Consider the following 27748-nt stretch of genomic DNA (forward strand, 5'->3'; position numbering starts at 1 on the left):
GTTCCATACCCCTTCTCCATCCATAACCTGTCCAGTTCCTGCCCCTAGCATAGTATGTGGTTAACACATAAATTAGCATATACTGTCTTGTCAGCACGGTAATATTTACTGCACTTTGGGGTCCTTTTACTAAGGCTTGCTAGCCGTTTTGGTGCACGCTAAATGCTAACGGGTCCATAGACTATAATGGACACATTAGCGTTTAGCGCGCGCTAAAACGGCTAGCGCACCTTAGTAAAAGAACCCCTTTGTGCACTAAGTTAATGTCTGCTAATTCGAGTATTAACTGCTTAATAAACTTTAGTAAAAGGGCCCTATAATACGTTAAGATATTTACAGATTTAAAAACACAGTAAATATATTAAGGAAAAAATAAATGATGCAAAATTTTAGAGAGACACCTTTCAGGATCTGTCTTTGGCTTATTGAAAGGTCTGGGCAAGACTTTACTGCTCCATGTGGGAGACATAGATTTCATATCCAGTCAGGATATCATGTGTCAGGTAGTGATTTTAGATGAGCTGGGTCTTACCAGCCTGTTTCAGCTCAGGTAAGAGAAGTTTCTCCTCCCTGAATTTATATTTTTCTGCATTTTTATCTTTTTTTATGTTAAATATATTTATTAGAACAAAGTGCACGTAGATCAACAATGGCAATACAACTTTTTCTTACTACAAAAGCACAAGTACCAACTTCCTATCTAATCCCCCCTCTCCGTGTCCCCTCCCAACAGATTTTATCTTTTTTATTAGCCTATGGTTAGAAGCTTTAGACTTGGTTGAACTAAAAGTTTCTCATGTTTCTCTTGGTGGTTTGTTTTTTCTGTAGATGTTCGCACCCAGGCTATGTACCAGATGATGGACCGGGGTTTTGTGGGGCTCATATTCTCCTGTTTCATTGAAGACAAAAATACAAAAGTATTAAGTATACTAAAATGTAGTTTTTTGTTATCTATATAGTCCTGTGTGGGCATTCTTAGAGTGTGATTATTTGACCTCACTCTACCTACAGTTCCTGGCAATAGGCAGTGTTTGTCCAGGAGGGATCAAGATTGGCAGCAAGCAGACTTTAACAGATCGTATTGGACAGGCCTTAAATCAAAATTTTGCTTTGTTTGTTCACCAATTTTCAAACATTTGTCTGTTATTCTTTAAAAATAATGAATGGAATGGTAACAGGAGGACTCCCAGGACTGTTTTTGAGAGGGAGTTCGGTAATAGAGATAGACACTGCAGCACGTAGATTTCTTGCATTAAATGCACTTGTTACAGCTTATTCTTTTTCTCTTTGTATTAGAGGATATGTAGGAAGGAACTAGCTTGCATAGATTGTTTTGAATATAGCCATAATTGCCACAAAATTGATATTTTTTTTATATAATAGGCTCATGCTTCAAAATTGTGATATATTTTTGTGTGCTCTGTTCTAGCTCTGACCACAGGGGGGTAGGCTCATACATAGAATACATGTTCTTTGTAAATGAAAAGGCAAGGCACTGGGGAGGTAGAGATTCAGCTGAATTTTCAACATGTTACTGTAGCTAGGCTTAGTATATGCACTTACACTCATGTTTGCAACAATATTAAATAACAGTGGTTTTAATATTCATTTGGGCAGAGCCCTAATTATGAATTCTTCCATATTGTGGGCAGTTATCTAACCACTTAATTTCTTATTACCCGTGAGCTGTAAAAATGGATGGAATTCATAAACAAATATAAACTTATAGTGGTGCTTCAGAGTAAATGTCCCTCAGTACTAGGAACAGTTAGGAAGCTTCTGTTTGACCGGCATTGGGTGAAGGAAGAGAATGAGACCATAAAACATTTGGAATGCTGATAAATGAGTCTTCCACTAAACTGGTTTAAATAGCTAAGACGTGTCTATGCAGTAATATCCATTGCAACAATCAAAAGAAGACAGTTGGAACAGTTCTCATAAATTTTTATGAAGACAGTAGTTTAGTGAAATATCCTGCTTGATAAATTGCAGATTTGTCTCTTTAAACCAAGAACCATCAGAAGCGGCACTCTATTGCGTAGCAAACACAGATATTATAGAGTTTTACAGCCGCTGTGCTTCCTCATAGGTTCTGGTGTTGTTAAATTTTTTGACAGTTTTTATCAATTTTTTCTTCTTAAGTCTTTAATTTATATAAGTAATAAAATTATAACTTATCTGTAACTCTGGTCAGGCAAATCACTAATTTTCAACCAGCCATTACTGAACGCCACTGTTCAGTGGGCGGAGTTCAGTAATGGCTGGTCGAAAATTGGTGATTTGCCTGACCAGAGTTACAGATAAGTTATAATTTTATTACTTATATAAATTAAAGACTTAAGAAGAAAAAATTGATAAAAACTGACAAAAAATTTTTTTTAAAAAAATTCTTTATTCATTTTTAAGCTTTCATCAAGTGTACAAAATTCATATTAACAATATTAAATAGATCACTTGAACATCTTATCAGTATACTTTATAAACATAAAAGCAACCCTCCCCCCACCCTCTCTCTAAGCCCATTATTAATTGTAAGATCATAAACCCTCCCCCCTCCCAACTGACAAAAAATATAATACCAGAAACTATGAGGAAGCACAGTGGCTGTAAAACTCTATAATATCTGTGTTTGCTACGCAATAGAGTGCCGCTTCTGACGGTTCTTGGTTTAAAGAAACAAGTTTGCAATTTATCAAGCAGGATATTTCACTAAGCTACTGTCTTCATAAAAATTTATGGGAACTGTTCTGACTGTCTTCTTTTGGTTGTTGTAAGAGATAAATGAGTCTTAGCAGGTTTCAGATGCTAACTGTGTCTTGCACACTCCTGAGAGTGTTTATACCTGGGTGACCTTGTCACTGACAAACAGTGTTTGGAAACATTATTTTGATCTCTGTGTATGCTGTTTGCTTTGGGAGTTCTTGATTCTCTGATGTGTATACTGTTTGTGCTTTCCTGAAGACCAGTCTCGGAGTGACTTGACTTCGTTTTACTATTTTTCTTTCAGACTGGCCGGATTCTCTACACATGTTTCCAATCTGTACAAGCACAGAAGAACTCAGAGTAAGTATGAAAGATTTCTTATTCTCATTTTGTGTAAGATACAAAAGTCAACCTGTTTTTCTTTTTCAGGATAACCTCTGAGTTTAGATGTTACTTTCCAGGGGTCTCTGAGTATTTTATTTGTCTTATTTTTGTGCTGTTTTTTGGTCAAAATTATAGGGGATTTCTAAGGTAAAAATGAAGCCCATAGCTTTGTTGCGCAATGGACCTGAAGTTGATTCCTGTGCTAGGACACTGCACCCCAGGCTAGCTTTGGTGGGAGATTCTACAGAGGCATCACTCTCTGAAAGTTGTGATGCCTCAGTAGTTGCTCAACAGTGATACCTAGCAGTCACTCAAGGACTGCAGTTACATGCCTTCAAGGGAGCTAATTGTAGGGATCATTGCCACAAAAGCTGGTCTAAGTGAGGGAGTAAAAGTAAGGGGTAAGGGTTAAAGTACTCACATTATTGCACGGCAGCTGTATTTTATCTACACAGAAGCTTTACTATATTCTGAAAAAGTAACATATGTTCATATTTGTTTATAGATTGTATCTTTAGAAAACCCCCCAAATCAAAGCAGTTTATAATCAGATAACCAAAATGCTATTGGCTCATCCTAAAATCTGGTACTATGTGCTACATCCAGTAATAAAATTACACACAATTAGACACATACATGAGAGAATATTTTTCTAATAACAATCTAAATACAGTCAAACCTCGGTTTACGAGTGCACCCGTTTGCGAGTGTTTTGCAAGATGAGCAAAACATTTGCAAAATCAGCACCTCAGAAACCGAGTTTGACTCGGTTTATGAGCGCCACCCCCTCCCTCCCCCCCGCGATCCGGCATCCCCCCCGCTCCGGCGGCGTCCCCCCTCCGTGATCCTACATCCCCCGCCCCGAGCACCGCAACGACATCACTTACTCCGATTGGGCACCGGCACCAATGCACAGGAGGTGCCGGTGCCCAAAGATCCTCCCTCTTCTGGCCTGGGCTGGGCGGTGCGACGGAGATCCTCCCTCTTCCCTGTGCTGGGCTGGACTGGGCTTTGAGCATTTGTGCATGCTCAAAGCCTTCTGGTCTCGCTCTCTCCGAGATTCTGAATCTGAGAATCTCGGAGAGAGCGAGACCAGAAGGCTTTGAGCATGCGCAAATGCTCAAAGCCCATTCCAGCCCAGCACAGGGAAGAGGGAGGATCTCCGTCGCACCCCCCAGCCCAGCCCAGGCCAGAAGAGGGAGGATCTTTGGGCACCGGCACCTCCTGTGCATTGGTACTGGTGCCGGTGCCCAATCGGGGTAAGCAATGTCGTTACGGTGCTCGGGGGGGGGGGGGGTGACGCAAGCCGGAGGGAGGATGCCGGTTCGCAGGGGGGATGCCAGATCGCGGGGGGGGGGTATGGAGCAGCGTCGGTGGCCTCAAGGGGGAGGGGATGGAGCAGCGCCGGTAGCCTTGGGGGGGGGAGGAGGAGGTGGAACGAATCAAAGCGAGTTTCCCTTACTGCCTAAGGGGAAAATCGCTTTGATATACAAGCAATTTGGTTTATGAGCATACTTCTGGAACGAATTATGCGCGTAAACCAAGGTTCCACTGTAGTTCTATAATCACAGTAGAACAGTGGTCTCAAACTCAAACCCTTTGCAGGGCCACATTTTGGATTTGTAGGTACTTGGAGGGCCTCAAAAAAATAGTTAATGTCTTATTAAAGAAATGACAATTTTGCATGAGGTAAAACTCTTTATAGATAATAAATCTTTCCTTTGGGCTAAGTCTTAATCAGTGTTCTCCCCAGAAATTTTTTCCAGCCGGGTGGCACAAAAAAGTAGCCGGGTGGGGCAGGATGGGGAAATTTGGTGGTGCAAATTACCCCTCTCTGCTCACGGTGAAGGAGTAGGGCAGGGTTGTCCAACCTTTTGGCTTCTCTGGGCCGCATTAGACAAAAAAAAATTTTCTGGGGCCACACTAACACTAACTGATGAGCCAAAAAAAAAGGCTGAGCAGGTCCCAAATTTGCAATATCTAATATAGAAGATGTACGTATCTACTATAATAAAATCCTAAGCGCGCATGCGCACTTCAAACTTTGTGATCCCTGCTTCAGTGATCCGTAGATCCGTGCCAGTAGAATGAGCCTGTGGCGGCGGAGTTTGTGACCACGGACCCAAGGAAGCGGAGAACATGCCTGCAACTTCCCCCTCCCGCCCTCATTCACTCTAAGACGGTAGTAAATCTATTCATTCGTGTCTGCCCTCTTCTTCAAAGCAGCCTACTGAGGATCGCTGGCCTGCTTTAGCGTGCCTCGCAAGCCGCTCTCCACCTCAGTAGCACGTTCTCTCTGACGCGATCCCGCCCCTCCTCTGACGTAAGGGATCGCGTCAGAAGAAACATGCTACCGAGGTGGAGAGCGGCCTGCAAGGAGATAAAACGAAGGGAGAAGAGCTGCTGCTGGACAGGGGGGTGGGAAGGGCTGCTGCTGGACAGGGAAGGGGTGCTGCTGAACTGTGGGGAGGTAAAAGGAAGGGAGAATGGCTACAGCTGGACAGGGGGAGCAGTGAAGGGGTGCTGATGGACAGGGGAAGCAGGGAAGAGGTGCTACTGGACGGGGGAAGGTAAAAGGAAGGGAGAAGGGCTGATGTTAGACAGGGGGAGAAGGGAAGAGGTGCTGCTGGACAGGGAGGAGGTAAAAGAAAGGTAGAAGGGCTACTGCTGGACAGGGGGAGCAGGGAAGAGGTGGTGGTGGACAGCCGAGAAAAGAGAGAGACAGAAAATGGCCAAGGAGAAAGAAAGAAAAACAGAGAGAAAGACAGACACACACATCTATTCTAGCACCCGTTAATGTAACGGGTTTAAAGACTAGTCTAATAATAAACCTTCATTAAAGGGACACTGTGGAGAGGAATGAAAAAAGCAGTAATGCTTACCATGCCTGAGTAATCCTCCATGTGCACCGCTGACAGTGGGAGCAGCCACAGGCTTCCGCATCCCCACTCTGATGAGCAGGGATGCGCACTCCTGGTTTTTCCATTCACATCTATTACAGCTACGGTGAGCCTCTTCAGAGGAGGGATGCTGCGTCAGCTGTCAGCAGCGCACGTGGAGGATTGTTCAGTCAGGGTAAATATTACTGCTTTTTTAGGCCTTCCACTTTGAGCTTAGGCTCCCTCAAAATGAACATCTCCCCTGCTGTAGCTAGTAGGGATCCCCAAGCCTTACCAACTGACGGCCACCTCCTCGTTTCCAACTTCCCAAGTTCTGCAGCTGGCAGCAATATTGCAGAGCTGCTGCCTTCCCTCCTCCCTGCCCCCCCCCCACCTTGGCTTTTATGTATGCATCAAAGCAGTGGTAGCTTGAGGATATTGCCATTGGCCACAAAGCTTGGAGATTTTGGGTTATCAGACTGGAGGAAGATGTCTTCAAGTAGCAAGGCTTGGGGGATCCCCAACAGCTCTAGTATTTATAAATTGCACTCAGGTGGGGAGAAACTTTGAAGCCCATCCACTAATTTTAGGCTCCAGTCCCTCCCCTAAATCAGCTGTATATAACTACACCACTGAATACAAAAATAATTGTGATGCACATATCCCAAAGCTAACATATTCCAGTTAATAAATTCAGAATAAAACAATTTTTCTAACTTGTTGTCTGGATATTTAGTTTTTCCATCATCTTGGTCCCAGTTTCTCTTTCTGCTTTTTGTCTCTTCAACTAATTCTCTTTCCAGTGTCTGCTGTTCATTTTTTTTCTCCTCTCTTGTTCCATTTTCTCCTTATGCTTGCCTCCAACGTATTGATTTTTCCCTTTCAGCTTTCTTAATTTTTTCTTTTCTTTTTTTGCCTCTGTCCACTCAAATCTTGCCTTCTTTCTCACCCTTCTTTTTAAATGTTCAGCTACCTCTCAATTCTCCATATTCTCTCAGTCCCTAGCTCTCCCATTTCCCATCTCACTCCTTTCCCAGCCTCCTATTTCTTTCTATCTATTCCCCATTACCAAATTTCTACCACTGTACTCACTGATCTCTCATTCATCTTGTCATCTCCGTTTTGACCTCATCCACATGGCTCACCACTTTTAGAATCCCCTCCCTCTCTCCACTGGTCAGACTATAACTCCCTGTCCCTTTCTTTCCATCCCCTTTCTTATCCCAGATCTCATCCCTCCTGTTCTCCCATGGGTCCATCTCTCTTCCTCTATCCCCATGGTCCAACATTTTGATCCCTCTCTTTTCTGGGTTTTTTCTTCCCTCCCCTTTTGATGCTGAACAATGAAATGGAGGAAAAAAAAGAGAATGCTGCATCTCTCTGCCTTCCATCCACAGGCCTAAAATTTCTCCCTACCTCCCTTCCATCTCCAGATCCTTCTCTCCCTTTCTCTTCCCAACTACTTCCCACCCCATCTCTCCCCATGCCTGCCTGCCTCCATCCCCCTGGTCCACTATTTCTCCCTCTCTTTCCAACAGTTCTGTCTTTGTGACTCGGTACAGCGCTGCGTATGTCTGGTAGCGCTATAGACATAGTTATTCATAGTAGCAGTTTTTCTTTTTTTTTTTTTTTTGTTTTAAGTTTTTTATTGATTTTTACATATAACAACAAGTGTCATAAATTGTCATACAATTATTTTAACAATACACTTGATATATCTATAATGTATTTTATATAAAACATATCTTATATTATCTTTATTACAATTTTATATATCAATAAATTATAATGATTTTATCAATTATTATTTAATTATTAATCCTTTTCCCTCCCTTCATTTTGTTATTGTCACATAAGAATAATATCTATTATGATAGATCATTTATAATTTACGACAAAGAGAATAAAAACCTTACCCCCTCCCACCCTCCCTCCTTTAACCATTATCTTAATATGGGAAAAATGAAAATCAGTTGTTACAATATTCTGTTAATGGTCCCCAAATCCTCTTGAACTTATCTATATATCCTTTTTGTGTTGCAAATGTACGCTCCATCTTATATATATGGCAAACTGAGTTCCACCAAAAATTATAGTTTAATCTGTCACAATTTTTCCAGTTATGTGTAATTTGTTGAACTGCTACTCCAGTCAATATAAATAAAAGTTTATTGTTATTTGACGAAATTTGACTCCGAGCTCTCATTGCAGTACCAAACAAAATCGGATCATATGTCAAGGCTATCGGATTTTCTAACATCCTATTAATTTGAGGCCAAATTGATTTCCAAAATATTAATATGAATGGACAATAAAATAAAAGATGATCTAATGTCCCTGCTTCTAGATGACAATGCCAGCATCTATTAGACTTAGAGCTATCAATTCTATGTAAACGTGTAGGGGTCCATAAAGCTCTATGTAAAATAAAAAACCAAGTTTGTCTCATAGAAGCCGACAATGTACATCTTAACCTCCAAGACCAAAGTCGTGGCCATTGAGATGCATTAATTTGATGCTTAATCTCAATGCTCCAAATATCTCTAAGACCATTTTTTTTTTTTTTTTATGTACGAATCCAGATATCAATTTATACCACATTGCGGCCTGGTGACCAATGGAATCTATCTGGAAACATAAGAATTCCATACTATGATAGTTATTAAGGTTTTTCCATTCAGGGAACCCTACCTGGATGGCCTGCTTCAATTGCATCCATCTAAAATATTGTGATTTATTTAAACTAAATTTATTTTGCAATTGTGAAAACTCAAGCAGTTTACCTTTATTCATTACATCTTCTAAAATCCGAATTCCAGCTATCATCCAATGTTTCCAGATAATTTTAAAACCGCCAACTTTGATCTTTGGATTTAGCCATATTGTTTGAGTTATTGATTTAGTTATTGGAATAGGAGTTAGGTTACTTATATACCTTATAGTTTTCCAAGTATCAACAAATATTTTGTGTTCCTTATATAACCTTGGCATTTGAATACTGATAACATGACTCAGACGTAAAGGAAACATTAGTCTCCATTCTAACCAGAACCAATCTGGTATATTTTCAATGGGCTCTGGGAGGATCCAATACATACCTTGACGCATAATATAGGCTTGATGGTACCTATAAAAATTTGGAAAATTTACCCCTCCCTCCGCAATTGGTCTTTGTAAAGATACTAGAGCAATTCTGGGGGGTTTTCCAAGCCAAATAAATTTTGTTAAAATCTTATCCAATTTTTTATAAAAAGACCCCTGAAAAAAAATTGATATCATACCCATTTGGTAACAAACTACTGGTAAGATCATCATTTTTACAGTTTGCACTCTCCCCCACCAAGATATGCACAAAGGGTTCCATTGCTCACACATTTCTGACACTTTTTGTAATAAATTTTTTTCATTAATTTTCATAGTCTCATCCACAGTTTTAGTAATCCAAATTCCTAAATATTTTAAACCCTCCTCTTTCCAGATAAAAGAAAATGAGTCAAATAGACTTTTTGTACAATGTACATTGAGTGGAAGCACTTCTGATTTATTCCAGTTTATTTTATATCCTGAAAATTTTCCAAATTTTTCAATCAATTCAAGCAAGTGTGGAATGGTTGTTTCCGGATTTCTCAAATAAAGTAAAATATCATCCGCATATGCTGATAATTTATATTCTCTATCCGAGTGCGGAATACCCTGTATCTCCTTTACCTGTTCTATAGCTAATAACAAGGGTTCCAACACGATATCAAAAAGCAAAGGAGATAGTGGACATCCTTGTCTAACCCCCCTCTGTAGAATGAACCGTTCTGAAAAATTATTATTAATATATAATCTAGCAGCAGGGGAGCTATACAATGCTTTTATTATTTGTATAAATCCGGATCCTATACCAAACCATTCCATTGCCTGATACATTAAGGTCCATTCCACTCTATCAAAAGCTTTTTCAGCATCTAATGAAATAGAAAATGCTGGGTCATTAATAGATTTTGTTAAATACAACATGTGATGTGCCAATCTAGTATTGTGAGATGAGTGTCTTTGAGCTACGAAACCTGTTTGATGCATATCTATAATGAAAGGGAGAGCTTTAGCCAATCTTAGTGCTAATGCCTTAGTTAAAATTTTTCCATTTACATTTATTAAAGAAATAGGTCTATAATTTGAAACCAAAGTGGGATCTTTATTTGGCTTAGGTAAAACTATTGTTATTGATTCAGCCATAGTACCTGTAATACAACCTTTATTTAGTTGTGTCTGATATAATTTTAATAAATAGGGCATTATGATATTTTGAAATGATTTATAAAACTCCACTATATAACCATCTCCTCCTGGAGCGGATCCAACCCTAAGGGATTTCAAAGCTGTATCTAACTCTTTTAAGGATATTGGCTCCTCTAAGCTTCGTTTTATATGTTCAGGAATCTTTGGTCCCTCTATTAACTTTAAAAAATCTAAACCATCCTTTTCCTTTTCTGAATAAGGCTCAGAAGAATATAAATCTTTATAAAATTTTAAAAAATGTTTTATAATGGGATCAATTTGGGACAACATTTCACCACTCTCATTTTTAATGGCAACTATCTTTGTTTTTCTTTAAGATAATTTGCCAGCATTCTTCCCGCCTTATTCGAATTTCCATAATACAAAGCTTGCTTTACAAATAAATCTTTTCTAATTATTTTTAAAGAAATTTCATTATATTTACCTTTAGCTTTTAAAAGTTCTTGTTGTGTCAAATAATCCCATTTTTCTATTAATTTTGATTCTAGAGACTTTACCACTTTTTCCAAATCTGTAAATTGCTGTTTTTCCTTTTTTATTTGCAAAGCTGAAGAAGAAATAATTTGTCCTCTAATGTATGCTTTAAAAGCATCCCACAAAGTCTCTACTGAAATTCCTCCTGTATCATTAATTTGAAAATAATCTTTCATTTTTTCCAGAAGATTTTCATAAAAGTCATTATTTGCAAGCAATGCATTATTTAATCTCCATATAGGTCTATTTCCATTCTGATCTATTATTTTAATTTCAATCCACACTCCAGCATGATCAGATAGTATAATTGGATCAATTACAGCCTGTGTGACTTGATGTACTAATTGATTAGAAACAAAAATGTAATCTATTCTAGAAAAAGAATTATGAACCTGGGAGCAAAATGAAAATTCCCGACCATCAAAATGAAGTATACGCCAAATATCTTTTAAATCACAAGATTGTACCAAATTATCAAGGCCTAACGATTTTATAAATCTTCTCGGACTTTTATCCATAAGTGGATCCATAACAGCATTGAAATCCCCTGCTACTACTAGATTTGAAGTAGCCAGTGGAAGAATCAATTGTTGTAGAGTTTTAAAAAATTCATTCTGATTCGAATTAGGGGCATATATATTGAAGAGCGTCTTGGTGGTATTTCCCATGTCCATTTCCACATATACCCACCTTCCAAGAGGATCAGCTGCCTTAAATTTAAATGAAGCAGAACATTTTTTATTTATTAATATAGCAACACCAGCTTTTTTTCCTATTGCCGAAGAAAAATAACATTGTTTGACCCAATCACCTTTTAGCTTTATAGATTCATTATTTGACAGATGGGTCTCTTGTATGCAGCATATATCAGCGTTTTGTCTTTTTAAAAATAATAATGCCTTTTTTCTTTTAATCGGGTGATTGAGACCATTAACATTTAAAGATATTATCTTAAGATCCATCATGTACTAATATAATTTGTAATATAACAATCTCATCTTCAATATTCTTTATGAACTCCATTTTCCCATATATAAGATAATTCAAAGAATTGCCTACTTTACCCAAACCCTTAAAGTTTAATACCCACCCATTCCCTCCCTCCCCACCCCATACATATACGAACACTTGGCAACGCAAAATAGATCAGGTCTGACATTACTCCATCACAAGCTAAAAAATTATAATTTTGTAATTATTACTCCATATTAATAACATAACATATTGCTAATAGAATTTAAAATTTCTATATCTTTTTTTCTTTTCTATTCATTTTCACAATCATATATACTCATATTTTTAAATCAATCACTCTATATATATTCCATAGATATAAGAATCTTTTAATTAACTTAAATCAATCTTCACATGCATTTTTAATTCCATTCATAAAAATCATTTCTCCAAAAATTCTAAAATTAGAAAATAAGAAAATATTTAAAAATAAAACATAAATAAAAATTTTTATAACTCATTCCCACTATCATACTTATTTGTATTTCCAAATCAATCATACAGAATCTTCGAGAGATATATCAATTGACCTTTCTCTTTTATCCTATTAAAAACTAATATCTGCAATAAAATGGGTCAAATATATTTCCTAAATCACTCAATTAATATATTTCTTTAAAAATAAAATATTAGTTTTCCCTATACAACCGTTTATTTTATTCTATATATGTTCTTATATATAAGAGTCTTTACATCCGCTTTCTTCTAATAACATGAACGCTTTATTTTCAACTTCCTTCTCGAGCTCCCTTCTCACTCTCCGTAGACGTAAAACGTAGAAGCAACCAATCTTCTTCATTTCCGGTGCGATCATTTATTAAGGAGAAAGACTTCCTGTCTTCGCGCAGATTTTTATCATTGACTCAGCGACTACTGTATTTCTAGCGCACTTTTCTTTTTTTAATTTATTTATTTATTTATTTTTTACTTCCCTTTGAGAATAGAGAAGCAATGGCGTTGAGGGATATCTTCTAAAAGGCTGTCCCAGTCTATCTTCTAGTCTCGCATACATATAGAATCTTCTAGGTAAGTCAATGCTTCGTCTTCCCTCCACGTCATTCAGCCATTGACATGTTTGCATGCACTTCGAGTCCGTTCCATGCTCGTGATTGTAATCATCGTTGTTTTTTAAAGTAAGTTGAAAATTCCAGCCGTTGTTTTTTAAAGTAAGTTGAAAATTCCAGCATTCTAAACGGTGTATTCACTTTTATATATTTTTCAGAATTCCTTTGTAGTAAAAATTAACTTAGAATGAAATAAATCAAAGTGAAAAGTATTTGATACCAAATCAGTCTTATTGAAATACTTTGAAATATTCCCAATTTTTCACTTAAGAAGTCATTGGTTGTTCACATTGTTCAAGGTATTCTGCTAATTTTTTAGAATCGGTGAAGTTCTGTGTTTTATTTCCTAAAGTTACTTTCATCACCGCTGGGTAGAGAAGTCCATATCTAGCCCCTAGTGCTCGTAGTTGAGGTCTTAAATCAAGTAGTTGTTTTCTTTTTAGGGCAGTTTCTCTGGTGAAATCTGGTACAATATGTATAAGTGCATCCTGACATTTTAGATTTTTGTTTTCTTTAGCCAGCTGACATATTTCAACAACATGTTGATATCGTAATATTTTAAAAATAAAAGTTCTTGGACCTTTTTGTCCCGGTATTCTGTGTGCTCTTTCGATTTCAAGAGGCACCTTGGACTTTAAAGGCAGTATCTTTGGAAGGAATTGTTCTAAGAAAGTAATGGGATCATTTTTTTCCACTCCTTCCGGCATCCCAATGATCCTTAAATTATTTCTTTTTTCTCTATTCAAACAGTCTTCCAGATCTCTCTTTATTATTTCCATCTCTTTCCAGGCTTTTTTGTTTTGCATAACTTCAGCATGTACCTCTTCCGATTTTTCTTCCAAGTGTGTTATTTTGTTATCAATTAGATCAACTCTTTTTGTAAGCGTGGCAACATCATCAATTGCCTTTTGAAGTTGTTTTTTGATTTCCAGTACGATATCTTTGATCTGTTTTATTTCTGCCATCATATCTTGATCTCCTTCTGAAGGCAACGGTACTTTTGAAGGTGTCCCTGGTTCCGGCTTTGATCGTTTATTACTGCTTGTACCCGATCCTCCGGCTCCTGCATCGTTTTTATTTTGTTTACCCGATGCCATTTTCTTACAAACCACAGCTTTTTTCGGCAAAATATCGGTATTGGAGCTTTTTATTTTGAAATAAGAGCTTGTTTGACACGGAGCCCGTCTGTCACCCGACCATTTGCTTGCGTGTCCAAGCCACGCCCCCTTAGTAGCAGTTTTTCAACGTAATTACATTTAGATTAGATCCTTTTTTTAAACTGCAGCTGAAGTTCAGATTCGCAGCGCGGCTTTGTACATGGCTCGCTGCTCCTGCGCTCTTTTCGATCCCCCGACTCGCCCCTCTCGGACTCTCTTAGGCTGCTACATGGCTGATGGTCTCCGACCCCCGCCGCTCCCTCCCTGCACCTGTAGCTGCACTTTGCCGTGGTGGCTCATAGCCACCATGGCCACCAAGAGGTCGAGCTCCTGGCTGGAGACGGAGATCGAGCGCTGCGTTTCGAGTGCCACTGGGAGTGGATCCCCGAGCTCATCAAGCAGCTTTCGGCCAAGCTCATCGGTAACGGTACAGAGCGGGCCTGGGCATAGTCAAGTCGCAAAGCCTTGGACTTTCTTGCCAGGCAGACCCGGGGTGGGAGTGTTAATGGAAGCGCCCATTCACTTCTGAATATTTATGAGAGGGGGGGACTGGGCTTCAGCAATGGGAACTTTACAAAGTAAATCTGCAGGAGAATTTGGGTTAGGGCAGAGACGTCAGCAGAATAGCCTTCCTGTAGAGTTATGGCCACTACATGTCCGGATTTCGCCGTTGGCGCACTCGTCGCAAACTCACGCAGCCCGCACATGTTCTGCACCAGTTGCTCAAGCGAAAGTGTCTCACATACATCTGTCCGCTGGGGTCTCCGATGCGTGCGGTGTCCTGCGCGCTGAAACTACAGGAACGCCAGTGTAGCTGGCAAGTGGCCCACGTGCAGTAGAAAAAAAGTCAGGCTGAGGTGGGAGTCAAATGTTGAACTTCCGGCAACTCTTCAGGCTGTGCCTGGGGAATCCCCAAGCCGGTGAGAGGGTGTTTAAAAAAAATATTTGAGCAGCAGGATTTGCGACTGAGATGACAGCCCGGCTAAAAGGCTCTAGGGAGAACACTGGTCTTAATAATAACATTGTAATTTATAGCTAAAGAGACATATGATCAAGAAACTGTTTTATTTTACTTTTGTGATTATGGTAAACATACCGAGGGCCTCAAAATAGTACCTGGCGGGCCACATGTGGTCCCCGGGCTGTGAGTTTGAGACCACTGCAGTAGAACTTATGGTTGTTTTTGCGTTTAATTGCTCTTTTTAATGGACACTTTTAGTTGTGACACAGAGGACAGCACAGATAATCAGAACTGAGCATCAAATGGTCCAAATAAAGCCAAAAAAAATGCATTTGCACATAGTATGTACACAGTAGCTTCTTATGTAGGCTGAGTGAATTTCATCATGTTACTGTAATGTAGCAGGGCTCCAGAATAGTTAGTGTCCCAAGCCACAATTTTGGTAGAAAATGTCTTAGTTTTTTTAAAATCAAATCAATTTAAATTGCAATTTAAATCATTAGACAGAAAGACTTGATTTAAATCATGGTTTTCTACAGATATATACATTTAAGAGGTAAGGGGTTGATTCTGTATACATCGATTTGGAAAGGAACAATAGAGCTAAAGTCTTCAACTCTGTATATTTTATAACATTGTTACTGTGAAGAAAAAATCATGTTATCTCTGCAGACACAAATTCACAGTTTTGAGAAATGCAAAACCAAGCATCTGTGATATGTTCTAGAATGAAATTCATTTACCAAAAAAATTTAAACATTGCATGAATATACAGCCTCATGCTACGTAATTAAAAACTAATCCTTATTTCATGATGAATAATTTTTGGACTGTAATGTATCGGAAGTAGAAAACTAGATAGAATTTTTCCACACAAAAGCATTTTATTGAAAAAATCCGATTTAAATTTTTAAAAAAATTTGATTAAAAAAATTGATTTTTAATCACCCTGTTTAAATAAACTGGGTTAAATAAAGCAATTTTGTGACCAAGTGATTATGTCTGAGGATAGTAGGATGGGCAGACATCACAACAGACCTTTCTTTTGATGTATTATAAATAGATGTTCATGTGCAAACAGTATACTATTCTGTACAGATGGTTTAAGCACCCCAACTTGTGAGTTGCTTGCAGAATACATCAAACATTTTCTTCTCTCCGCCCCCCTTGTTTCTCTGGGCAGCACCCCCTGTCTTCAGTTTTAACTCTGCAAGCAAATTGAGATGTCTTTTCATCTACTCTGCACTAGATTTTTTTATTTCCTATTTAGGGGGTGCTAAGGGCTGTTGCATTCTGGATGCACTAAGGTTTGTGCACTAGCTGATTAGTGCATGCCCCTGATACGCCCCCTCCAAAAGCACACACAGATGGCAAAATGCTTTAGCATATCCAGCCTTATGCTATTTTTCCTTCATTAGGTATTATGAGTCCCTATCCTGAAGAGGGGCAGAAGGATTTCTGTGGTATAACAAAGTGGTTTTTACACTAATTATATACAGGTACTTTGTGTTCTTAGTAGGCTCACAGTATAAGACTTTTTTTTGTACCTGAAGCAGTGGAGGGTTTAGTGACTTACCCAGGTTCACAAGAAGCTGAGTGGGGATTGAACCCAGTTCCCCTGGTTCTTACGTCACTGCACTATTATGTTATTCCTCCAATTATTCAGGTGTGCATTAGTGCCTACCATAGTTTAGTAAAAGAGCCCCTAAGTTAGTAGATCTTTTTCAGTATGATAGACATGTATCCATTCATTTCATTATGTCCTTTTGTCTTATTTGTCCACTGTCTTAATTGATGATGACTTTGTTATTATTTGTCCTCCCCCTGATTTTATTGTATAACCACCTTGAAACTATTGATAAGGCGGTATATCAAGTTTTAAATAAACTTGGAAATTATATAAGGGCTCCTTTTACTAAGGTGTGCTAGCGTTTTTAGCGCACGCAGGATATTACTGTGCGCTACACCATGCGCTATGCGGCTAGAACTAATGCCAGCTCAATGCTGGAAGTAGAAAACTAGATAGAATGTAGCGCACGCTATTCTGCGTGTAAATGCCCTAATGCAGCCTCGTAAAATGAGCCTTAAGTCTTCGTGGCCTGCTGGCTTTGTGTGCTATGTTTTATTCTAGATTTTATTTATGTTCTACCAAAATTAATTTTGTGGCTTCTTAAAGGGAGGTTTTGGGGATTTTTTTAAGATTTCCCTTAAAATTACAAGTTATGGAATACACATATACACCATATGTAATGACACCTGCAACATTTTTCTCCCTGTTAATACTATTCTTAATAGAATCCAATGTGATTACCAGGTTTGAGAGAATTGAGATCCCTATTCATGTAGTGCCCCATGACACCATTGGGAAAGTGTGTCTAGAATCAGCTGTGGAACTGCCCAAGATCTTGTGCCAGGAAGAACAAGATGCATATAGAAGAATCCACAGGTAAGGATAGTGACAAATAGATCCCATGCAAACCCATAATTTAGAAGAGGTGATCTGAATCTGAACTAGGGAACGATTTAGTAAAATTCATCTTAGGGGTTGTTGTTTGTTTTGAGTTTTTTTGGTTGATTTTGTAAATTTGAGGATTTCCAGGAGATGTAGCATTTTCACTTAACATCAAATCTACTTCATCCTCTGGTTCTTTATTTTTATTTTGAACAATTAATAAAAGTGACAAATTTCCAGTGTTGAAAATGGCATCTTATTTTTGAGCAGCAAACTTACTTGAGGAGCACTATGAATTTTGATTCCTGGTCATTACACTACAGTAATTTTGGTTATGAAAGAATCCTGCCATTTCATCTAATTAAACCATTTTTAGCAAACCCCATATTAGTGTGATTGTTTACTCATAGTCTGTTTTTGCATTAATCCATGAAGAGGAAAACATCAATAGCTTTCTAATAGAGCATGGAGGGAAGAGAAAATAAGTAATTAAAATGTAGACTCTTTTGTTTTGAAAATATTCAGCATAGATTACATGTTTGGCTCACATTTGCGTAGGTGGTTTGCTATTTCTTGTCCGAGTGACTATTCTGGTTTCTTTTCCAGCCTTACTCACCTGGACTCAATAACCAAAATTCATAATGGCTCAGGTAAGACTTGTCTGCAGAAAGGATGGGTGGCAGATGCTGAATGAGTGTGAGATGGAACTGGCCTTTCTCCTTTAGGACAATTCTAGCTTAGCCCCAGTAAAAACAGAAGTAGTTGACTGGTTTTGACAAAATGGAAACTAAGCAGCCATTAACCAAGGACACACAGCTATTTTCCTAATTAACATAATATTTATCTTTCCACAAATCCATTGCTGTGTTTTGTCTTAATTGTTCTCTTTGATAAGAAAGGAGATGCCTTCTGAAACTCTTTGGATGCAGCAAAATAAGCAAATGTGTAGTCCTCTATTTTGTAGCATAGCCTTGCAAGTTTGTTTTCCCAGTGTGATATGTTAATATGGAACAGATCCAGTTTTTGTGATCTAATTGAGAATGCATTTTCTTCTGCAAATTGTCTTCTAAAATTCTGTGCTTCCCTCACCCCTCCCCCCTCCCCACACACACACACAATTTGTTTGACTTTGACTTTGATTTTTTTTTTTTTTTTTTGTATGTTTCTGGTACAAAGCACATATGAGTCCTGGCAATAAATAATATCCCTCTACTTGCAAGTTGATTGCAGAAGAATAAAATTTACTTTCTTCAGTTCCTCTTCCTTCTCCTGTGCTATAGTGCCCTCTTCAGGTTTTCCTTCTGAAAGCGAGTTGAGAAGGTATGATTCTGATCGGCTTTATTTTTTAATTTTGGTTTTTTTTAAAAAAAATCAAGTTTGAGACTTTCAGTACTAGAGAGGTCCTCTATGACCCTGGGGCAACTCTGCCTGGGAGAAGATACAGACTTGGGATAGACGTCTGCAGCTGGCAAGGTAACCCTCAGGATTCTTGTCTGTCTGGCCTGCATTTGATCTTGTTGAGCACAGGATCCATGTCCCTTGAAGCTAGCTTGCATTCTGATTTATTAGGCTTTTGAGCGCAGGCTTTTTGGCCAGCAGGGCTTAATGGGTGCCAGCTGCATAACTAACTTTCCCTTGCTCATGTGTGGGGGGTTAAGGTCCGTGGGGGGTTAAGGTCTGTCAGACTTTGATCTGACTGGCAGCTCAAAGATCCCAGCACGTGGACTGGTTTGCTAAGCAAGAGACAGTGTCTTCTCCATTCCCAGCTTCTATGACAACTGCAGCAGGCTAACCCAGCACAAACAGACAGTGATACTGCCTATTGATGTCTATGGAAAAATCGGGGGTGGGGGGTGGGGGGGAATCTAATGTTGCTGTTTTAAGGGTTGCTGGGGCTGTAGCTAGGGTCTCCCACCTCCATAAACCCCTTCCCAGAATTTTTTGATCCTTTAGAGGGGTTCACCAGGCCGTTTTTAGCATGACCGTGCTGCTACCGTAGCCATCTTGGATTTTCCCAATTTTGAATAAAGTCTTCAATCTGCTTCAAAACCTCTCAGTTTGGATTAAAAACACTTGGGATGGACTCCTTCAGTGGAGATACCCCTATATCATGCCAGATTTGTGAGGGATGGCTGACTGAATACTGACCTTGTGCTATGTGCTTTCAGCATGTGAGGTAGGGGTGGGAGCCTCAACTTAGTCCCATCTGACACTCTTAAGGCTGGAGAATCACAGAGGTCCCCTTGTTCAGGAAAAATAACACCTCTGGAGCCTTAGAATGGAGAATGGACAAAGCCCAGGTGCATGGACACTGGAGCCCAGGAACCAGCAAAGTTGAGGGTGACCCAGGGGTCCCTAGTCAGAGATTTACCCTGGACTTTGTCAGTTTATTGTGGAAAGCTTACTTAAACTGTTGGAGGTATTTCACAGCAGTTGAGGGGGTGATGCTCTCTGTGGAAGGAGACGTGTCTTCTCCAAGTGCACTTGCTTAAGCTGAAACTGATTCTGTGCCATTACTGTCCCAGAGTGAATCGTCCTTTCTGGGGGGGGGGGGGGGATTCAGGGTCACAAACAGAGACTGGAGGCTAGTCCCCCTTGAGCAAGGGGTATACCCAACAGTATACTGCCTATTTAAAGTGACAGCGTTGCTGGCGCTTATCCCAGAATCGCTGCAGACAGCGATGGCACAATGATCAATTTATGAGTGCTTCCCAGGTGCAGACTTCATTTTTTTCCCCATTTCATCCGGATCTGACTGCCCTAGTCACAGAGCATTGGGGCCACTGGAGGACTCCTTAAGGAGAGCTAAGACAATGACAAGGCTATATCACATGGATCTGGAATTTCAGCAGTTATTTGTCCAGTCTAAGGTGGATTCGTTTGGAGCTCAGGATCCCAAGTGGACTTCCCTCCCTAGTGAGGGGAATATAGTCAGGACCGCAGAGTGGATGTAGTCTTCAAACGTCAGTTTGAAGACGTAGCCTTGGGATTTAAGGTGGCCTCAGTAGCCTCTTTTGTGGCATGTGCCTGTCATACCAGAATCTGTCGTACCACAGGCATGGGCGACAGGCTGTGCCCTCAACTAGTCATGGCAGGGATTGACTATGTGGTGGATGCCCTGTATGACATTATTAGAGTCTTGAGTAAAGTCTCAGCCTATTTCATCTCTGCAGAATCCTTTAGATCATCAATGGGTGGGAGATTTGGCCTCAAAAGCTACCTTAAGCAGACTCCCCTTTATGGGGCAAATGCCTTTTGGAAAGGGTTTGGACAATCTTATGGTCAGTGTATCTGATCATCATCCGAAGACACTTCCAGACAGTAGACTTCAGAATTCGAGGGTCTACTCAGAATATTTCGTGACTCCAGGTGCTTTCGTCAGTACACAGGAAGATTCTCCACTCGGAGAGCATTGCAGGAATCCAGACAAAGGTGAAGTAACCCTAGACATGCCTAGTCCTCTGGATCATTCTCTGCAACAGCTCATGATAGGTTGAGTCATCCATCGGATAGTGAACCATCCTGGACAAGTGATCATAGTGGCGCCGAATTGGCCGTGTCAGATGTGGTATGGGGACTTGGTGCACCTGCAGCAAGACAAAGGCCTCAGGCTACCAGTGCACACAGATCTCTTGTCTCAAGAGTCCAGTTCTGTTAGAGATCCGTGTGCACTGGTAGCTGTTGAGCATGCAACCCTAGTGCGGAAAGGCTATTTGGAGATGGTTATTGCTACCGTCCTTTAAGCAAAGAGATTAGCAACAGTTGCGGCTTATGCTAAAACCTGGAGGTTGTTTCAACAGTGGTGCATGAATGATCAGGTAGATCCTTGGAGAGCTATGGTATCTGTTTTTGGCTTTTATGCAGGCTGGTGTAAAAAAAGGGGCTGGCAGTAGGATCCCTCAGTGAAAGTTGCGGGTTTCTAGAGTTTCAGAACCTAAATGGAAAAGGGTTCTGTGGCCTTGCATCTGGATATAGTCAGATTTTTTAAAGAGTTGCTCAGGTTGAGACCTCCTGTAAGACAACCATTTCCCATATGGAACCTTAACAGTGTCCTGAGTGGCCTCAGCAAGGTACCTTTTGAGCCTTTGCAGGAGGTGTCGCTGCTGAATCTAATAGTGAAAACAGTTTTTCTGGTAACCATTGCCTTGGCGAGTAGAGTCTCAGAGATGCAGGTACTTTCATGCAGGGAACTGTTCCTCAGGTTTACAGAAGTGAGAGTTTCTCTCCATATGATCCCTTCATTTTTGCCAAAGGTAGTGTTATCTTTCCATGTCGATCAAGAAGTCAAGTTGCCCGCCTTCCAAATCATTGGTTCCAAGAGGAGGGACAGAGAGTTGAACTTGCTAGATGTATGGAGAGGTCTTCTATGATACTTGGAAGTAACTAATGACTTTCCTTTTTCAGATCATCTTTTTGTATTAACCAATATGGCGAGATTAGGCAGGCCTGCATTTAAGGCAACCATCTACAGGTGGATTTGTGTGGCCATTGTATTGGCGTACATTGGCTGTTGAAAACAGCCACATTTTGCCTTGAGAACACATTCCACCAGAAGTGTGGTGTCTTCATGGGTGGTGACCAGGGCTATTCCTCCTGAAGAGATTTGTAGAGCAGCTACATGTTCCACCCTTCATACATTTACAAAGGTTTATAGGGTGAATGTGGCAGTGAGAAATTATTCCGCTTTTGGGTCCTGTGTATTAAGGGCAGGCTCATCTGTCCCACCCTAGACTCAGGAGACTGCTTTGATAAGCGCCTGTTGTCAAGACTCGTATGTCCTTCGCACCAGAATGGAAGATTAGGTAGGTACTTTGATAATCTTCTTTATGGAAGAAAGATATATGAGTCTCAACACCCCGCCCTGTCAGTCTGGAGTTCACCCGCCTACTGTTTGGACAAACACGTGTTGTCCAGAGTTGGAGATTTTCCCCTGCCAATCAGATGTGAAAGAGAAGAAAGCAGGTAGTGAGACTCTGTGAGCTCCTTAAGTACAATGTTAAGATTGCATTTTGATGGGTGGTTGCTGTTCGTTCTACCTATGTTGTTTACATTCCCTCTCCTTATTTCTCTGTTTTAGTGCTGTTCAATTGCTTTGGTACAGACTGAAGGGGGCACTACCGCATTGGAGAAGGAGGTGAAACTGAAGAATGTAAATTTCATCCTTCTGCAATCAACTCACAAGTAGAGAGATATTACCTATTCTCAGGACTCATATGTCCTTCTTCTGGAAAGATTATTGAGGTAAGTACCTAATCATACCATATGGTGGGTGGGGTCAGCTTATTTTGTTTGTTTGTTTGTTTGTTTTAGAAGGGGGGGAGGAAGGGGATTTTAGTGACTGGATTTTTTCTCCCAGGCTGATGGCACAGAGGAGGGGGAAATTTTGTATTGGTACGGTCAAGCACAGATAATGTGTGGGGTGGATTTCAGCAGAAAAAGTGAATGATAGTCCCACGCTTCACTCTGCTTCATGCTTTCTAGTTCTTGAATATGTGGAACCAAAACAAAATGAGGGGGAACAGTTTAAACTGACACAAGTTAAAGTTGGCAAACTTTCCTAATGCCTCATTTTCCAGATTCAACATTTTTGATGGCAGACATTTTCAGGTACTATGTGCAGGTTTGGTAATAATTATTCTTCAGTGCTGGCTTGTGAAGTTCTAGCTTTTCAGTTACGGGACAAAAGCGCGTGAGACTTCAGCGTGCCGACATTGTAGTGCAGAGAATTTGGGGTGCAACCCCCCCACATTATAGAGAAAACTTAACTTTTCCCTAAAAAATCAGGAAAAAGTTAAGTTTACTCTATAATGGAGGGTTCCAACCCCCCTCCCCCACGGCAGCACGAAGAGTATGAAGTAAACTGGAGGGGGTTCCCCACTCACACCCCGTGTCGGAGCTCTTTAAAAGTAACTTTTTAGGCAGCGCACTGCGGTCTTGCACCAAATTGTCTGAGCTGCAATATCGGCGTGCTGAAGTCTCGCGCGCGAATGACTATGAGCCAGATTTTCTGCAGGAAACAGATAAATGTTTAATTTGTGTTGTGTGAATTTTCATCATGTTGCTTTTTTGGATTTTGCAGTGTTTACGAAGAATCTGTGTAGCCAAATGTCTGCTATCAGTGGTCCCCTCTTGCAGTGGCTGGAGGACAGACTAGAACAAAACAAACAGCGTGTGCAGGAACTGCAGCAGGAGAAGGAGCAGCTCCTGCAGGAACTGGCAGCTTTGGAATGAACATGACTGCAGGAGAAGAATGATGAAAGCCCTATGAATTATAGCCATGCAGCATGTTGAGAGGCACTTCTTGGTGGGAGGGTGTGCCACCTAGTCTGAGCTGGGTGCTCTGGCAGTCTCTGTACATTGACTTCCAACTTGGATCTGTTCTACCAAATAGACAAATGCTGCTTTTCTCAAGACAGGAAGAGTAGGTCATAGGCCAAATACTGGTTTAAGGAGTTAAGGAAAAGATGGTGATAGATAAGACTAGAAAAGATAGCCCTTAAGCTAGTACTGCATTTCTCCAAGCGGTGATGTCAGGTGTGATAGAACCGCAGTGCCTTGCTGATGACCTGTGAATTGCAAGCAGCAACAACTCTTGGTCTCAGTTGACCATATTGGGGCTGTGATCTTCTCATGCTGAGCCAGCCCACTCTGCCTCCTTTTTATATGTTACATAGTAACATACATAGTAAATGACGGCAGATAAAGACCAGCCCATAAGTTATACACATTAAAAATACATGATTAAATTAACTTGTCTCTTTGATATTTCTGGGCCATAGACTGTAAAGTCTGGTATTGTCCTAGGTTCCAAATGCTGAAGTTGCCGTCCAAGCTCACTCCAGCCTATCCAACCATCCCGTTGTTTATATGATATCTACTGTAAAGTCTGTTAACTATCTCTAAAGTGGCCTAGAAGGCTTCCCTACTCTGTTTCACACCTTTTAAAAGGGTGACGGGTCAAAAGCACGCGAGGACAAAGGCGCGCTGACAACTGAGTGCGGACAACTGAGTCAAGGGCTTAATCGTGCCGAAGAAAACCCGTATTTTAAAGGGCTCTGATGGGGGTGTGTGGGGGGAACACCCCCCCCCCCACTCTACTTAATAGAGATCACGCTGGTGTTGTGGGGGGTTTGGGGGGTTGTAACCCCCCACATTATACTGAAAACTTAACTTTTTCCCCTAAAATACAGGGAAAAAGTTAAGTTTCCAGTATAATGAGGGGGGTTACAACCCTCCACAACGCCAGCGCGATCTCTATTAAGTAAAGTGGGGGGGTTCCCCACCAACACACCCTGTCGAAGCCCTTTAAAATACAGGTTTTCTTCGGCACGATGAAGTCCTGCGCTCAGTTGTCAGCGCTCGGTTGTCGGCGCACCTTTGTCCTCGTGCGCTTTAGACTATGAACCTTTAAAAGACCAGAGCTTTACAAGCCTGGGACTTAACAACAGTTTTTAACCTTAAAAAAGAGGGAAAAAGAAAACAGAGCTCCTCAGTATCATATGTAATTTCATGTAACCTCCAATTCTCCAAATGGAGCAGTAGGATATCGGTCTTTTTAAAGACATGCAGTTTCTCTGCTGATGGGTTCTGACACTTCCATATTCTTTTTGCTAGCAGTGGGAGGCTTATCTTTGATGGGATTTCTCAAATTGTGAGCTGTAATGTCACTGTAACTATTAATACTGCAAACGAGGAAGTCGCTTGAGATTAAAGAGTGCATATGGACAGTCCAAAGGCTAGATGCACTAAACATGGTTGGTAAGACTGTGAGTTGCTGTGGGCTGATATTTTTATTTGCATGCAAATGATTTATGCAAAGGTTCGCTGTAATTCCTGTTCAATCAATCGCTGTGAGAGCAACTCACACATGCTCAGAATAGTCCAGTTGGTACAGTGATAATGTACACATGCACCTGATTTATTACATCAGTCATAGGCGCCATAATTTCCTCTTTATCCCAGGGAAAGGGCAGCCTGCATAAAGCAGAGCCTACATCCGCCATCCATAATGTTGACTGTTGGAGCACAAAGCACATGCAGTTAACAAATGCTGGTATTTCATGCGATTTTAAATAGTACAGCGAGGGCAATCCCTTGATGCCATATGGAGGGGGGCGGAGAGGTAGCAGCAGACTATGCAAATGCGGGGCACAAATGAGGGTGGTACTATATCAAGTTTCTGGCCCAGCTCCATATTTTTATCATGAAGGACGAACATTTTCGCTTTCTCTCAGCACCCATATTTTCGCAGCCCTCTGATTTTATATTTTACGCTATTAATGGGTGTGCATAACACACACCTTCAACACACATGCTCACAACATACATATAACACATGTATATATCCCTACTGCATTATGAAAATTGTATTTATGGTATAAATGTTATAAATACTATTATTTTCAGGACTGAACAGTCGGTAAGATATGTAAGCCTGTTGGGTTTTTTTGGATCAATACTGGTGATCACTATTTTTTTGTGCATGGCAAACCGATGTTTGATCATGCTACTTTGCATGGCATTTTAATATTAATGGCCCAATCAATAAATGAGTGATTGTGCAGAAAACACGCAGTGAGCTGGTAAATATGATCAGTTGCTAAACCAGTCAAACCAATTTACTAACGATCATTAGACCATCGAAGTCTTTAGTGCATCTAGCCCCAAATATCAGATCCCCAGATAATCTCTTTTCTGTGGAGCTTTGGAAGGGGCCCCCAATTTGGGGACTTCTCACAGCAGGTTATATTGATTTGTGATTTCTTTTTGCTGAGAACCTGAAGAATGCAGCTGTTTCTCTAAAGGCTATATTTCTGAATTATACCCATGGAGGTAGAGGTATTCAGTCCCCACCATTTTTCTCAAAAACTAGGGCTGGCTCAAGAGTAATTTAGAAATTTTATGGCAGCTTACTTGTGCTGTGTACTAGGAGAAGCCATCAGACATTCCCTTTATACCCACAAATCTTCACCCTTGTCACTAGAAGAAAAGATTCCATTTACCTGTGCATGTTCCTCAGAATACAAGTGTTCTTGCCTCGGGCAACAGTAAAGCCACTTGGCTAATATAGGAAATCATAGAACCCAGCTCAGTGAAGGCAGTGGAAATGCCTCATTCCCCCTTGAACTTTCTGCTCCCACATTTTTGACTCATTCCCTGTTCCTTTATTAAGCCCATTTCCTTTCTTTAGTATGATGTGCAAGAGACTGTTTACATCCACCCCCCAATAATTTAATATAATTAGAAGACTTGGGGATTCTTTGGGAGTTTATTGACTCAATATTGGGAAGAGAAATAAGAATTACTCATATTAATATGTGCTTTCATGCTCAGAAAAGAGAGCTCACATTTTATTTATGTTTGTCTCATTTAGGGCTCCTTTTACTAAGGTGCGCTAGCGTTTTTAGCGCACGCACAAAATTAGTGTGCACTAGCTGAAAAATTACTGCCTGCTTAAAAGGAGGCGTTAGTGGCTAGCGCATGCTAAAACCGCTAGCTCACCTTTGTAAAAGGAGCCTTTAATTTTTTTTAATGGCTATACTTTTTTGAAAGACATTTATCATCTGAGACCAAAGTTGTTATCTCTCATTGTAAAAAAAAAAATAAAAAATTGTTTCTGGAATCTTAGAAATGTCAGCTGCTAAACCTGCATGATTCACCCTTTTTTTAAAAAAATAAATAAATAAAGCTCATTTATCCATTATCCAGATCATACTCTGATGATATCCACACAGCTGTGATATTTTTAGGGCCTCTGGAGGAAAGAAGCCTCCTGCCTGGCAGTACTATAACATTCAAGACCCTCATTTAGTGCTTGGCTCAGATGGAGGAGGCAGGGTTCTGGCAATGCTGCTGTGTGGGAAGAGCTCACCTTGCTTTGGGGATATGCACTATTGTGTTTCTGGATTTTCAAAAAAACATTTGACAAAGTACCCCATGAAAGATGCCTGAGGAAATTAGACTGATATGGGATAGGAGGTAATGTCCTATTATGGATTAAGAACTGGTTAAAAGAAAACAGAGAGTAGAGTTAAATAGTCAGTATTCTCAGAGGAGAAGAGTAAATAGTGGAGTTTTCCAGAGCTCTTTGCTGGGACTGCTGCTTTTTAACATATTTATCAATGGGGATAACTAGTGAGATAATTAAATTTGTTGACAGAAATATAGAAACGTGATGACAGATAAAGGCCAAATGGCCTATCAAGTCTGCCCATTCACAACATCTGCTATCTTCCAAAGAAATCTCACATGCCTGTCCCATCTTGAATTCAGATAGTCTTCATTTCTACCACCTCCGGAGATTATTCCATGCATCTACCACCCTTTCTATAAATAAGTATTTTTCTTACATTACTCCTGAGCCTATCACCTCT

The 27748-nt window shown here is 40.2% G+C and overlaps 1 protein-coding gene across 1 annotated transcript in view; it reads left to right on the forward strand.

Moving 5' to 3' along the window:
- Positions 1-24125, forward strand: part of BRCC3 (BRCA1/BRCA2-containing complex subunit 3) — a 41383-nt gene extending 17258 nt beyond the window's left edge. The window contains exons 4-8 of the mRNA XM_033945451.1: positions 829-917; positions 3008-3063; positions 17238-17369; positions 17982-18025; positions 23455-24125. Coding sequence (XP_033801342.1) covers positions 829-917; positions 3008-3063; positions 17238-17369; positions 17982-18025; positions 23455-23606 — 473 coding nt within the window. The 3' untranslated portion in view covers positions 23607-24125. The remainder of the gene's footprint in view (positions 1-828; positions 918-3007; positions 3064-17237; positions 17370-17981; positions 18026-23454) is intronic.
- Positions 24126-27748: the final 3623 nt, after the last annotated feature.

Source organism: Geotrypetes seraphini, chromosome 5, assembly GCF_902459505.1.
Source record: "Geotrypetes seraphini chromosome 5, aGeoSer1.1, whole genome shotgun sequence".
Lineage (NCBI taxonomy): Eukaryota > Metazoa > Chordata > Amphibia > Gymnophiona > Dermophiidae > Geotrypetes > Geotrypetes seraphini.